The 11,730-nt window shown below is 55.2% G+C and overlaps 1 protein-coding gene across 1 annotated transcript in view; it reads right to left on the reverse strand.

Annotated features, from left to right (window-relative positions):
• Nucleotides 1–4,027: 4,027 nt before the first annotated feature.
• Nucleotides 4,028–11,730, reverse strand: part of LOC139671985 (A disintegrin and metalloproteinase with thrombospondin motifs 3-like) — a 38,634-nt gene continuing 30,931 nt past the window's right edge. Inside the window, exons 13-19 of the mRNA XM_071555295.1 lie at nt 11,594–11,674; nt 10,760–10,923; nt 10,482–10,647; nt 9,933–10,065; nt 9,250–9,457; nt 7,706–7,823; nt 4,028–5,763 (exon numbers count right to left, since the gene is read on the reverse strand). Coding sequence (XP_071411396.1) covers nt 4,907–5,763; nt 7,706–7,823; nt 9,250–9,457; nt 9,933–10,065; nt 10,482–10,647; nt 10,760–10,923; nt 11,594–11,674 — 1,727 coding nt within the window. The 3' untranslated portion in view covers nt 4,028–4,906. The remainder of the gene's footprint in view (nt 5,764–7,705; nt 7,824–9,249; nt 9,458–9,932; nt 10,066–10,481; nt 10,648–10,759; nt 10,924–11,593; nt 11,675–11,730) is intronic.

Genomic DNA, 11,730 nt, shown 5'->3' on the forward strand with positions numbered 1-11,730 from the left:
TCCTCCCAGTCCCTGCAGGCCCCAGAGCACTGCCAGCTCTGCCCAACTCCTCCCAGTCCCTGCAAGCACCAAAAGCACTGCCAGCTCTGCCCCATTGCCACAGGAAGGCTCTCCCACCCCCCAGAGGGGTTGGCATCCCTGCAGGGGGCGCTGCCCGAGGGTCCCCAGGCTGCAGGGGAGCTGCCACCAGCAGGGTCCCTGCTCTGCCTCTCTCAGTGTCTCTGGTGGCTTTAAATCAGGGACACGGTGCCAAAAGCCCCCTGAGGTTGGCAAACACATGGGGGTGATGTGGGGCTGTTCTTGTTGTCAGAGTGAGCTCAGCAGCACCCACAAAGCACACCCTGGTTTCTCTCCAGAAGCCAAGCAGTTCTTCCTCATGGACAAAACAAACCAAAAACCAACTGAAACATTCCACAGTCTTTGTCCCTCTCATAAATCCCTTGATTTCTCACTTCTCTCAAACCCTCTCCCAGCAAACACAACCAAACCAGTGACAGCTCTTTCAGAGCAAGCACTGCCTGCCAGGTGTGTCCAGAGCCTGCTCTGCATTCCTGCCCCATCCTGCAGTGCCACCACTCCTGCCAGGTGTGTCCAGAGCCTGCTCTGCATTCCTGCCCCATCCTGCAGTGCCACCACTCCTGCCAGGTGTGTCCAGAGCCTGTTCTGCATTCCTGCCCCATCCTGCAGTGCCACCACTCCTGCCAGGTCTGTCCAGAGCCTGTTCTGCATTCCTGCCCCATCCTGCAGTGCCACCACTCCTGCCAGGTCTCTCCAGAGCCTTCAGGACAGAACTGGCAGCCTCTTTTTTCTGTTAAATATCAGGAGCTGTTTTAGTTCACTACATTTCCCATGCAGGTGGAAGTTGTTTTCTCAGCCACACCAGACAAACCCCCAAATTTCCCTGAATTCCACAGTGAAATCTGTTTAAAGTTCCTCAGCACCAAATATCACAAAGTTACAACATGGGCAGGTAAGTGAGAGTGTGAGACTTGTTGAAAAGCTGCTCTGACCTTCCAGAGAAACTGCAAGCACATGGGCAATACCTTCCCCCTAACTTTGTTGGGCTTCCCCAAATGCTACACAAACACATCTTTAAAGACAAAAACCAGCAGCAGCACCTACCCCAGTGCCAGGAGCTGCTCCTTCCTCTGTTCTTCCTCCTTCCTGCTGCTCTTCCTCCTTCCTCTGCAAACCTCAGGCTGTGCCACTGCTCCAGCTGGGGAAGAGCCAAAGTGAAGGCAGCTGGTTCCTGGGGCTATCAGAGCCCACTCTCACAGCTGCTCTGGGCAACCAGAGGGAAAAGCTGAGAGGAAAGAGAAATCCACTGCTATCAGAGCATGCAACAATAACCAAGGCCTTCCTTGGGCCTGGCTGTTTTACTGCAGTGAAATATTTATAGCAAAAATAAATCCTTCAGTACAACCATCCACAACATATTTCAGAGCACAGTTGGCTTTATTTAAGCCTGCATATTCCCAGTTCTAACCAAAAAAGGGGCTCATAGCAGGTACCCTGTGTGGAAACACAACTGCTGCAAATATTCCAACACTTGTAGGAGTGAAGGTTCAGACCAAGCTAAAGCACATCCTCACAGTATCATAATAGCAACAATAACAAGTAGTTCTCTGTGGATTACCTGTGCCAGTTCACTTTTCCAAAGCTGTAAATGAGGTTTTTCTAATGCAAAAGAGCTCAGTGGCTCCTCTGTGGGCTCGGTAGGAAGATTCCACTGGAACTTCCCACCAATTGCTGCATGTGGATGGATGTACAGAGATCTGCACCAGAGCTGCACACGTGGGGTGAAAGGGGAAATACCAAACGTGCCTCAGGGACACGGAGTTTGCCTTGGGACGGTGAAGACTCTGACATTCCTGACAGCAAAAATAATTTTTAAAAAATAAGTTTTTATTCACTCAAAGTGCAGCTCCAGAGCTGGTTTTAGACAAACTGCAGTTCCCAATTTTACTCGCCAGACGACGCTGTTTCAACAAGCTGTAACTGCAGTTCCGGGGTTTACTCGCCAGATGGCGCTGTCTCCATGAGCTGTAACTGCAGTTCCCGATTTTACTCACCAGATGGCGCTGTCTCCATGAGCTGTAACTGCAGTTCCCGATTTTACTCACCAGAGGGCGCTGTTTCCATGAGCTGTAACTGCAGTTCCCGGTTTTACTCGCCAGATGGCGCTGTTTCCATGAGCCGTAGCTGCAGTTCCCGGTTTTACTCACCAGAGGGCGCTGTTTCCATGAACTGTAACTGCAGTTCCCGGTTTTACTCGCCAGATGGCGCTGTTTCCATGAGCCGTAGCTGCAGTTCCCGGTTTTACTCACCAGAGGGCGCTGTTTCAATCAGCTGTAGCTGCAGTTCCGGTTTTACTCACCAGAGGGCGCTGTTTCAATCAGCTGTAGCTGCAGTTCCCGGTTTTACTCACCAGAGGGCGCTGTCTCAATTTGCTGTAACTGCAGTTCCCGGTTTTACTCGCCAGACGGCGCTGTTTCAATCAGCTGTAGCTGCAGTTCCCAATTTTACTCACCAGAGGGCGCTGTTTCCATGAGCTGTAGCTGCAGTTCCCGGTTTTACTCGCCAGACGGCGCTGTTTCAATCAGCTGTAGCTGCAGTTCCGGGGTTTACTCGCCAGACGGCGCAGTTTTGTTTCCATGAGCTGTAACTGCAGTTCCCCGTTCACTCACCGGCGCTGTGCACCGAGGGATGACATTCCGCCGGCAGTGCCTTCGGGACTGTAGTCCCCGTGTTCCTGCGCTGCCATCCGCCCGCAGCCCATGCTGGGTGCAGAGCCCCTCACCTGGGCACCCCCGTGGCCACCACAGCCTCAGGGGAGAACATCGCCCACCTCCCCTTCCCGGTGCCCGCCGTGCCCCTGCAGATCGCTGGGTCCTTTGAAAGTGCAGTTGAAACATTTCATCTTTATTTCCAGAGGGGCAAGGTCCTGACTGGGATGACTTCAAAAGAGCAACTTTCACAATGCCAAAACCAGGCGTGAGTCAAAGAAGGGAAAAACTTGGGATGTTGAAGGTTTTATTGTCATGTGCTCCCCAATACACACACAGCACCAGGAGTGGACACCTGACAGACAGAGCAGTGAGCCTGGAAGAAAAGAAGACCAAAGGGAAGGGCCAAAGACTATGTACACTGGGGGCTGGAGACCTCTGCTGAGCCATTGCCACCCTTATTTCCTTCCAGGGACCCCATAGGGGCACCAGGATTTGCCAGAATTGCATCTGGGGGCTCCAATCACTTCACAGCATTAAATGGGTCAGTTCTGGGGATTTCTTACAGGGGGGCAGCAATTGCATGTGAAACTTTATTAACCCATTGAGGAATGAGAGAGGCCTGTGACAGAAACCTGTCATCTTTTTAAAGACTACAAATCAACCATTTTTCTACAGCAGTTTAGTAGCTTCAGTTTCTGTTCTGTCCCTACGACACAGCATCTAATTCCACCTCTGGATCTGATCCTGGCAAAAAGAAGAGTCCCTGCCCTTGGCATAAATGTTTAGTACATAAAATACTGTTCAGAACTTCACTTCTCAATAAATATGTGCACTCTCACCTCTCTGCAGGAGGAGCTGGAGGGAGCAGCGGGGCTGGGCATAAATTAGCGGGTGCAGTCGGGAGGTGCTCAGGGAGGGCTGGAGGGACCCGCTGAGCTGCTCACACACAGCACTCAGCCTTGGCAGCCACGCTGCTGCCCGGGGGCACAGGATCGTCTCGGTGCAGCCTCCGGCTGTGCCTCTACTGCTGGGGCAGCACGGACAGGGAGCAGTGGGAACAGAGCCCCTCCCTGCAGGCTGGGACCAGCACGGCACTGGGAACAGAGCCCCTCCCTGCACGCTGGAACCAGCACGGCACTGGGAACAGAGCCCCTCCCGGCACGCTGGAACCAGCACGGCACTGGGAACAGAGCCCCTCCCTGCACACTGGGACCAGCACAGCACTGGGAACAGAGCCCCTCCCGGCACGCTGGAACCAGCACGGCACTGGGAACAGAGCCCCTCCCTCCGCACTGGGACCAGCGCGGCACTGGGAGCAGAGCCCCTCCCGGCACGCTGGAACCAGCACGGCACTGGGAACAGAGCCCCTCCCGGCACGCTGGGACCAGCACGGCACTGGGAACAGAGCCCCTCCCTCGGCACTGGAACCAGCACGGCACTCGCAGTACCTGCAGCTTTTCTGTATTTCCAGTAAAGCACCGCACTGATGATGCCCCAAACCCTTCCTCAGTGCCAGCAGTGTAATTCCTATGCAAATGGCCCCTCCTTTTATGCTAATGGCGCTTTGAACACCAGCCCCTGCAATGTCCGGGGGGCAGAACTCGATGGCCAGCACCCAGCTATGGAACAACACAGGGAAAGTTGTGTGACAGCACAAAACTCTATGGCAACCCTCATTTCTTGTGTCCAGGATTTACCCAATGGCTGCAAAGGTGCTCGTGCCATGTCCCTTTCCAGGGGTCAGAGAGCCAAACAAGTCCTGAGGGTTTGCCTGGTCCGGGGCAAAGGTGTGTTGTTGAGTGTCACCGTCTGGTCTTGCCTGCAGTGGGGTGTCCCCTCCAGGGGAGCGTTTGGAACCCACAGTCATGGGGGAGCTCAGGCCAGAGCCACTTCTCGGCCCCAGAGCTGGACGGAGCCCTCAGCGACTCCTGCTCCCCGCCAGGAATGTTCTTTGGTCTCCTGCACCCATCCCAGCTGGGCAGGGCACGTGGGGCAGGCTGGGAGCAGCAGCAAGTGAACCAGCACTTGTTGTCCTTTGTGTTTGCAGGGGCCAAGCTGTGCCCTGCAGTGCCCTGCCTGGGGCACACCGGGCGCTCCAGAGTGCCCAGAGGGCACGGATGGCAGCTGGAGTGCCCACACAGCCCCTTTCCATGGCTGTCCTGCACCAGCCTTGCCGTTCATCGCTGCACAGGGCCGGCCCTTGCAGGCCATCGCTTCCCGAGGGGCTCCTCGCTGGCCCTGGCAGTCCTGGCCGGGGCAGGAGCCCCCGCTGCCGCCGTGTTCTCTGCTGGCACGGGGGGCAGAGCCCTGCCAGGGCTGAGGCTGCTGCTGTTGGCAGGGCCCTGGTGCAGCCAAGCCCAGAGACGGGAGGTGTTCCGAGCCAGAGCAGCTCTGCGGTGTGGAACGCCGGCACCTCTGGAATCAGGGCTGGAGGGTGGGCTGTGCTGCTCAGCCCCTCTGGAATCAGGGTTGGAGGGTGGGCTGTGCTGCTCAGCCCCTCTGGAATCAGGGTTGGAGGGTGGGTTGTGCTGCTCAGCACCTTTGGAATCGGGGCTGGAGGGTGGGCTGTGCCACTCAGCACCTCTGGAATCAGGGTTGGAGGGTGGGCTGTGCTGCTCAGCCCCTCTGGAACGGGGGCTGGAGGGGGGGCTGTGCCGCTCAGCACCTTTGGAGTCGGGGCTGGAGGGGGGGCTGTGCCACTCAGCACCTTTGGGTGGGCTGTGCTGCTCCGCAACAGAGAGTGGGCTGTGCTGCTCAGTCGCTGCTGCTGGACGTGGCCGGCCCAGGGCACTGCTCCCGGGCAGGGGCTGAGCCCGGGGGGGCACGGCAGGGGTGGGCACCGGTGGGGCCCTGGGCAGGGGGCCCGGCTCCAGCGCTGGGTGCCCCTCGGTGCCGGCAGCTCCAGATGGGGTGAAGTTGCTGCCGCGCTGCCCGCAGGACTCGCAGCACAGCCTGTGGTAGCCAGGGATGGAGCAGTACCGGGCCAGCACCTCCATCTGGCAGAAGATGGACTTGTCTCCCAGGCAGGGCTCGTCTGCAAAACAAACATCTGGGCATGGGAACCCAGCCATGGGCACTAGGATGCCCTGGCAGGACTCGGATGGGCACGATAAAGGTGAGCCCACAGCTCCTCAGCCACAGGCAGCTCTGATCAAGCTTCACCCCAGACAGACCCCACAGACACCCCAAAAGCACCCACAGAAACCGGCTGGCACTGGGAGATGTGTCAGCACATTGTGTTTGTGAGGAGCTCAGACAGCAATTCCCAGTGCCACCCTCCCAGTGCTCCCACAACCCACCAGGGATGTCCTGCCTACCCCAAATCTCTGCCCTTCCAGCCTGAGGCCATCATCCAGCAGCAGCCTTAAAACCAGGGGAATCTCTGCTCCCAAAAATTAAATCCTGAGCAACAGCCTTTGGAGATGCCTTAAAATAAAAGGTGATCCTTGCAAAAGCTTCTGTTTGGGTAAGTCTGGAGTTTTCCAGGGACTAGCCAGAACTGCCAACTGATGGAAAGCTTTACCAGATAGGTTAGAGCTGAGGTGCACCGAAGGCAGGTATGTGCATCCCTTTCCTCTGGGGAAAGAACTTCCAGAGGCCACTCCTGAGTATCTGAAATGCAATCTGCCTCCTGCCTGGACTGATGTCCTCACCTGTGCTCAGATGCTGCCTCACCATGGGCCAGGAGTGTGCCCAGCCACCCCCTTCTCCTGCTTTAAAATTCCAGTGGGAGCCCAACCTCAGGGTGGGTGGAAATCAGCCAAATTCCATGGAACTTGGAACCAAGTCCCCCACAGGGACTGGCAGACAAGGGTTATAAATAGCAAAGCCTGTGGCACACAAACCTGTCCTTGTCCTGAGCCCAACGAGCTCCCTTGGAACCTTGGCTGGTTCCTGATAAACCTGGGGTTAAAGCAGCAGCTCTGCAGGGGAATATCTGGGCTCCACAAGGAACTGTGAGGCTGTTCAGCAGGAATTCAGCATGGAATTCCAAGCTATAGGTATAATTCCTCTAAACTTGAAAAGCTGATACTGAAACCCAAATCTCAGCTCCACACAGAGAACCATCTTTGTGCTGCTTTGTCAGCAAAAACCCCTGGGCTGGGAAATTCTGGCACTCAGATGTGTGGAATTCTATAAATCACACCAACCAGCATCACCCAAAGGGACAATCCAAGTCCCAGACAATTCCTTTTGCCTTTCTACAGTGACAGTGACCCTTATTTGGTCCTGTTCTCCCACAGTTCATTTTGGGGTATTGGTTTATGCTGGTTTAGAGTCCACGACTCTGCCCACAGTGCAGAGATTTGGGGTTGTGCTTCTCTGCTTCCAGCAGGTTCCAATGTGAGCCATATACTCACATAATCCCTACTTTTTTTCATTTTTTAGGTGAGTTCTGCACAACCCAGAATGGGGGACCATTCTCTATTCTGGCCTGGCTGGTGGGCAGCAGTTGAGCCCATTCTGTGGGAAAACACCCTGCACCTGAACAGGAGCCTCAGTTCCTGCCAGCTCCTGATCAGTGTCAGGCCCATTGTGAGAGTTAAAATCCAGATAAATCCTACAGAGTGAATAATCCAAAGGCAGAAATGCATTGCTGTTGTAAAAAGCTTAAAAATCTGCTAAAAATTCTGTGAGAACAATATAATGGGATTCCCAGGAACCTTATTAATGCTCTTTGTTCTTGTTTTGTGTATTTTACTCCCTCAACTGGCAGCTTGTAGAACTTATCCTGGGATTCAGAGGTTGGGCAGGGTTTGCTTTGGATGGGCCTTCACCTCTGGCCCCAGTTGGCGCCAACACAACTTGGGCCAAGGTGGTTAAACAGGTGTCCAGCAGAGCCCTGGGCGTGGGGCGGCACCGCCCGCCGGAGCCGCGCCATCCCCGTGTGCTGCCCTGGCACAGGGACACAGCTGGCTGTGTGCCTGGCCCCTCCCAGCACGGTGCCCCCTGCAGCCCCCCAGCCCCTCTCTTACCGTGGCAGGGAGCCAGCTGGCACACCCTCACGGGCTCGGGCCGCTCGCCATCGCAGCGCTCCCCGGCGCGGCACAGCACCTGGCGGCGCTCGGTGCCCTCCCCGCACGTCACCGAGCACTGCCACACACAGGGGGACAGCTCAGGGCTCAGCACACACAGGAACCACACCTGCCCTCCACAGTATTCGTGGGACCTTCGGGAGCAGCTCAGGAGTTACCCCAAAGTGCTCCCTACCTGTGCACTGCTGATTACACCATTTGTACCTCAAAATGTTCATTCTCGGCCCTGGAGATCATCTCAAATTTAACCCCCAAAATTATCTCAAATTTAACCCCCAAAATTTCCCTAGACATCCACTACCGATTACCCCACAATATTTATTTTCTACCATGTAGATTTTAATCCCCAAATTTTCCCTAGCTGTGCACTACTGGTTGCCTCAGCTCATCTCACCATAGTCATTCTGTTATAGACTACAAGTTTACTCCAAGTTATCCCTCCCTGTGCACTACTGATTACCTCATTTTTATCTCAAAACATTCACTCTCTCCACTGGAGATGACATCAAGTGTTTCCCCTCCCCAGAATTCCCTACATGTCCAAGAGTGACTGCCTCAGTTCACCTCAAAATGTTCCTTCTCTCCCCAGAGATTACCTGAGATTTTCCCACCAAATTTTTCCCTTACCTGTCCTCCTTACCTGAAAATATTCTCTACCCTTAGATTATCACAAGTTTTACCTCCCAGAATTTCCCTAACTGTTTACTAATGATTACCTCCTTTTTACCTCAGAGCATGTTTCTTTCCATGCAGAGTGCCTCAGATTTACCCCTCACAATTCCCCTAACTGTCCACCACTGAGTGCCTCAGCTTACCTCAGCAAGGCCATGCTCTCCCTTGGAAATTCCCTCAGGTTTTGCCCCCAAAATCTTCTCTCTGTGCCCCCTACTGAGTGCCTCAGTTCTCCTTGGCAAGTTCATTCTCTCCCCTAGAGATTCCCAAGCACTGCCACACACAGAGGGGTCAGTTCAGACCATCCCATGTCCCAGCACAGATCCCTGTAGGGATCAAAATTCAGCTTCCAGCAGTGAGCAGCCTGACAAGCTCAAGCAGAAAGCCACGGCCAACAGAGGCTGAGACCAAATCCCACCCCTGAGGACAACAAGGCCTGTTGATGTTCAGCCATGCTGACTGGCTGTCTCCAGCTCCAAGGCAGAGATGGATTTTAAGATAAATGTTATCAATTCACGTTGAAACCCTTTGTTTTCTTCCCCCCATGTAAATCCCTGTTATAGGAAATATTAACTGTGCAGCCCAGCCCAAACTTGTATGAACCCCTGGTTAACATGTTACCATACTCCATCCTCCTGACTAACATATCCTGGCCCCGACACCTTTCAGTTGCTGTTGTGGTATCAATACAGACTCCAGTTCCCCCTCCACCTCTGGGGTCGGCAGCTGTTCAGACTCTCACAGCCCCCTGTGTCCCCCCAGCCCCAGCCTGGCTCTCTACACGGGCTGTGCCCCCCTGTCCTGCTGCCCACCTGGGACCAGGGCCCGGCTCTCCAGGGCGCGGGGCAGGGCGCGCGGTTGCAGGCGCGGCGGCTCTCGGGGCGCTGCCCGCGGCACAGCTTGGCGTGCACCGAGCGGTTGGTGCCGTCGGGCAGGGGCTGGAGGCAGCGCACGGTGCGCAGCTGGTACCCAGAGTGCCCGCAGGTCTGCGTGCAGTGTTCCCATGCCTCTGCTGCCCACCTGGGAAGGGAAATGGAGTCACGTGCCATCCACTGGTACCTGTTCCCCAGCTGGGGCTGCCCCAGCCCTGGCAGTGCCCAAGGCCAGGTTGGATGGGACTTGGAGGACCCTGGGATAGTGGGAGGTGTCCCTGCCCATGGCAGGGGGTGGGACTGGATAGGCTTTGAGGTCCCTTCCAAACCCAGACCATTCGGTTATCCCATGAGTAATAAAGGTCCTCTCAGAGAAGACAAGGTGTCCCTGCACATGGCAGGGGAGTTGGAACTAAATGAGCTTTCAGATCCCTTCCAACCCAACCCATTCCAAGGTTTTATGATACCCACCCACTCAGATCAGTACCCATTCACTCTCACACAGGTAGACATGCCCCACACACGCGGGAACTCCAGGTTGGAAAGCTGTCAGCATCCCCCCAGATTCATCCCACCCAGTGTGGCTGGAGCCATCCCTGCCCTCCGTGCCTGCCCACACTCACAGGGGCTCTGTGCACTCCTGCAGGTTGCACATCCTCCGGATGGGCTTTGGCTTCTTGCTGCTCTCACAGAAGCTGCGATGGACCATCTTGTTGTCGCTCTTCCTGCGGCACCCGTACTTGGTGTACTGGAACCCTGGGACACGCCAGAGACAGCAGGAGAAACAGGCCCTTGTTAGACTGTTTGGGTTAAACAGGAGTTTTGTGACCTATTAAATGGGTTCACAGGACAAGGTACTTTGGGGTTTGCATTGCCCATTCTTTGCCCAGGAGCCATGGACACATTGTGAGTACAGGGAAAGCTGGGGAGCACTGGTGTGTCTGAGTGTGGACTTCTGAAGTGGCTTTAGGGGCTGAATTAAAACATCTAAAAAGGCCTTTTTCTTCCTAAGCTGCAAGTGTGACACTCGGGAACAATCAGGACCTTCAGGTATTTTGAGCCTAGGCCCTAAAATAACAAACTGCTGTTAAAAAGGGAGGCCAAGAATCATTCCCTTCCCCCAGTTTTTCGGTGATTTGTCCCTCGTTAGGGGTGCCCCATGCCCTGCTCACCTCCCCCACAGGGTTTGGAGCACTGGGACCAGCTCTTCAGGGCCCACTCGAAGGTGTCCGTGTCCTCCCGCAGCACGTTGTTGCTGTGGATGGTCGGCACCGAATCCTCGTGGATGATGTACCTGTAGCTCAGGCTGCATCTGGTGTCGTTGTCCCGAGGGATGATCTATCAATACCCAAGCACAAACCTGTCACTGGTTGCTCTGCACCAGACCTGGCTGCCCAAGAAGGTCCCTCCCTGGCCAAGCCCCGTGTGCCGGGGCTCGCCGCGCACCCACCAGCACCACCACGGCGTCGTGCAGGGGCCCGTCCGTGCGCAGCGTCTCGGCGTCGCCCTCGAGGCTGTACTCCCACTGCACGCCCAGGGCGATGAAGGAGCGGGCTCTGGCCTCCTCCCCCTTCCCGTTCAGCAGGTAGTGTCCTGTGGCCTGGTTCTTGATGGCTGCCAGGAGGGAGAGCAGAGCCTGCTGTGCCTCGGCCGCAGCGAGGGGGGCGGCACGGGGAGGGCACTGCCATCAGATTGTGGAAACAACAGCTTGTCACCCCTTTCTAGTCTCCTCTATGCACACAGGTGTGTCCCAGATGCTAAAATCTGTAAGCAAAGAGCTGAGGAACTGGAGCCCGGGTCTGGGTTCCTGCAGCACACCTCAACAGGCAGGTACAGTGAGGATTACTGTGTTGGTGATGGGAAGCCAATTCACCCCAAATCTGAATCACAGAATGGTTTGGCTTGAAAGGGACCTTAGAGACCTTGCCATTCTAATACCCATTTAAAGATGGACTCCCATTTTTTTCTTCAATACAACTTTTTCCAATACAAGGTAAGAATAATTAAACATACTGCATGTGATTCAGTGCCTATTTCCATGTGAGTGATGACAGCCTTTGGATAGTAAACATGCAAATTGCAGTCAGCTTAATATTTTGGAGGATTCAAATGAGCAGTAGGTGTTTGTTTGCTGAGCTGTGGGACTGCAGCACTCTGCCCTGACCATGTCATTTGGAAAGCCCACATTCACCCAACCCCTTCTCTGGCTTCTCTCATCCCTCAGGCTCCCTGGCAGGAGCACCCCACGCTCCTCCTCGTGCCCCAGAGCAAGAGAAACACTTACCAAGGAAGTGAGGAGAGGCCTCATCTTCTTGAATTAACACATGCCGAGCCCCGGGAGGGATATCAAACATCTTGAGGTACCCTTTGGCACGTGCAGGGGCAGTGCAGGCAGCAGGGATGGAAAGAGAAAGGAACAGC

This window comes from Pithys albifrons, chromosome 5, assembly GCF_047495875.1.
Source record: "Pithys albifrons albifrons isolate INPA30051 chromosome 5, PitAlb_v1, whole genome shotgun sequence".
Classification (NCBI taxonomy): Eukaryota; Metazoa; Chordata; class Aves; order Passeriformes; family Thamnophilidae; genus Pithys; species Pithys albifrons.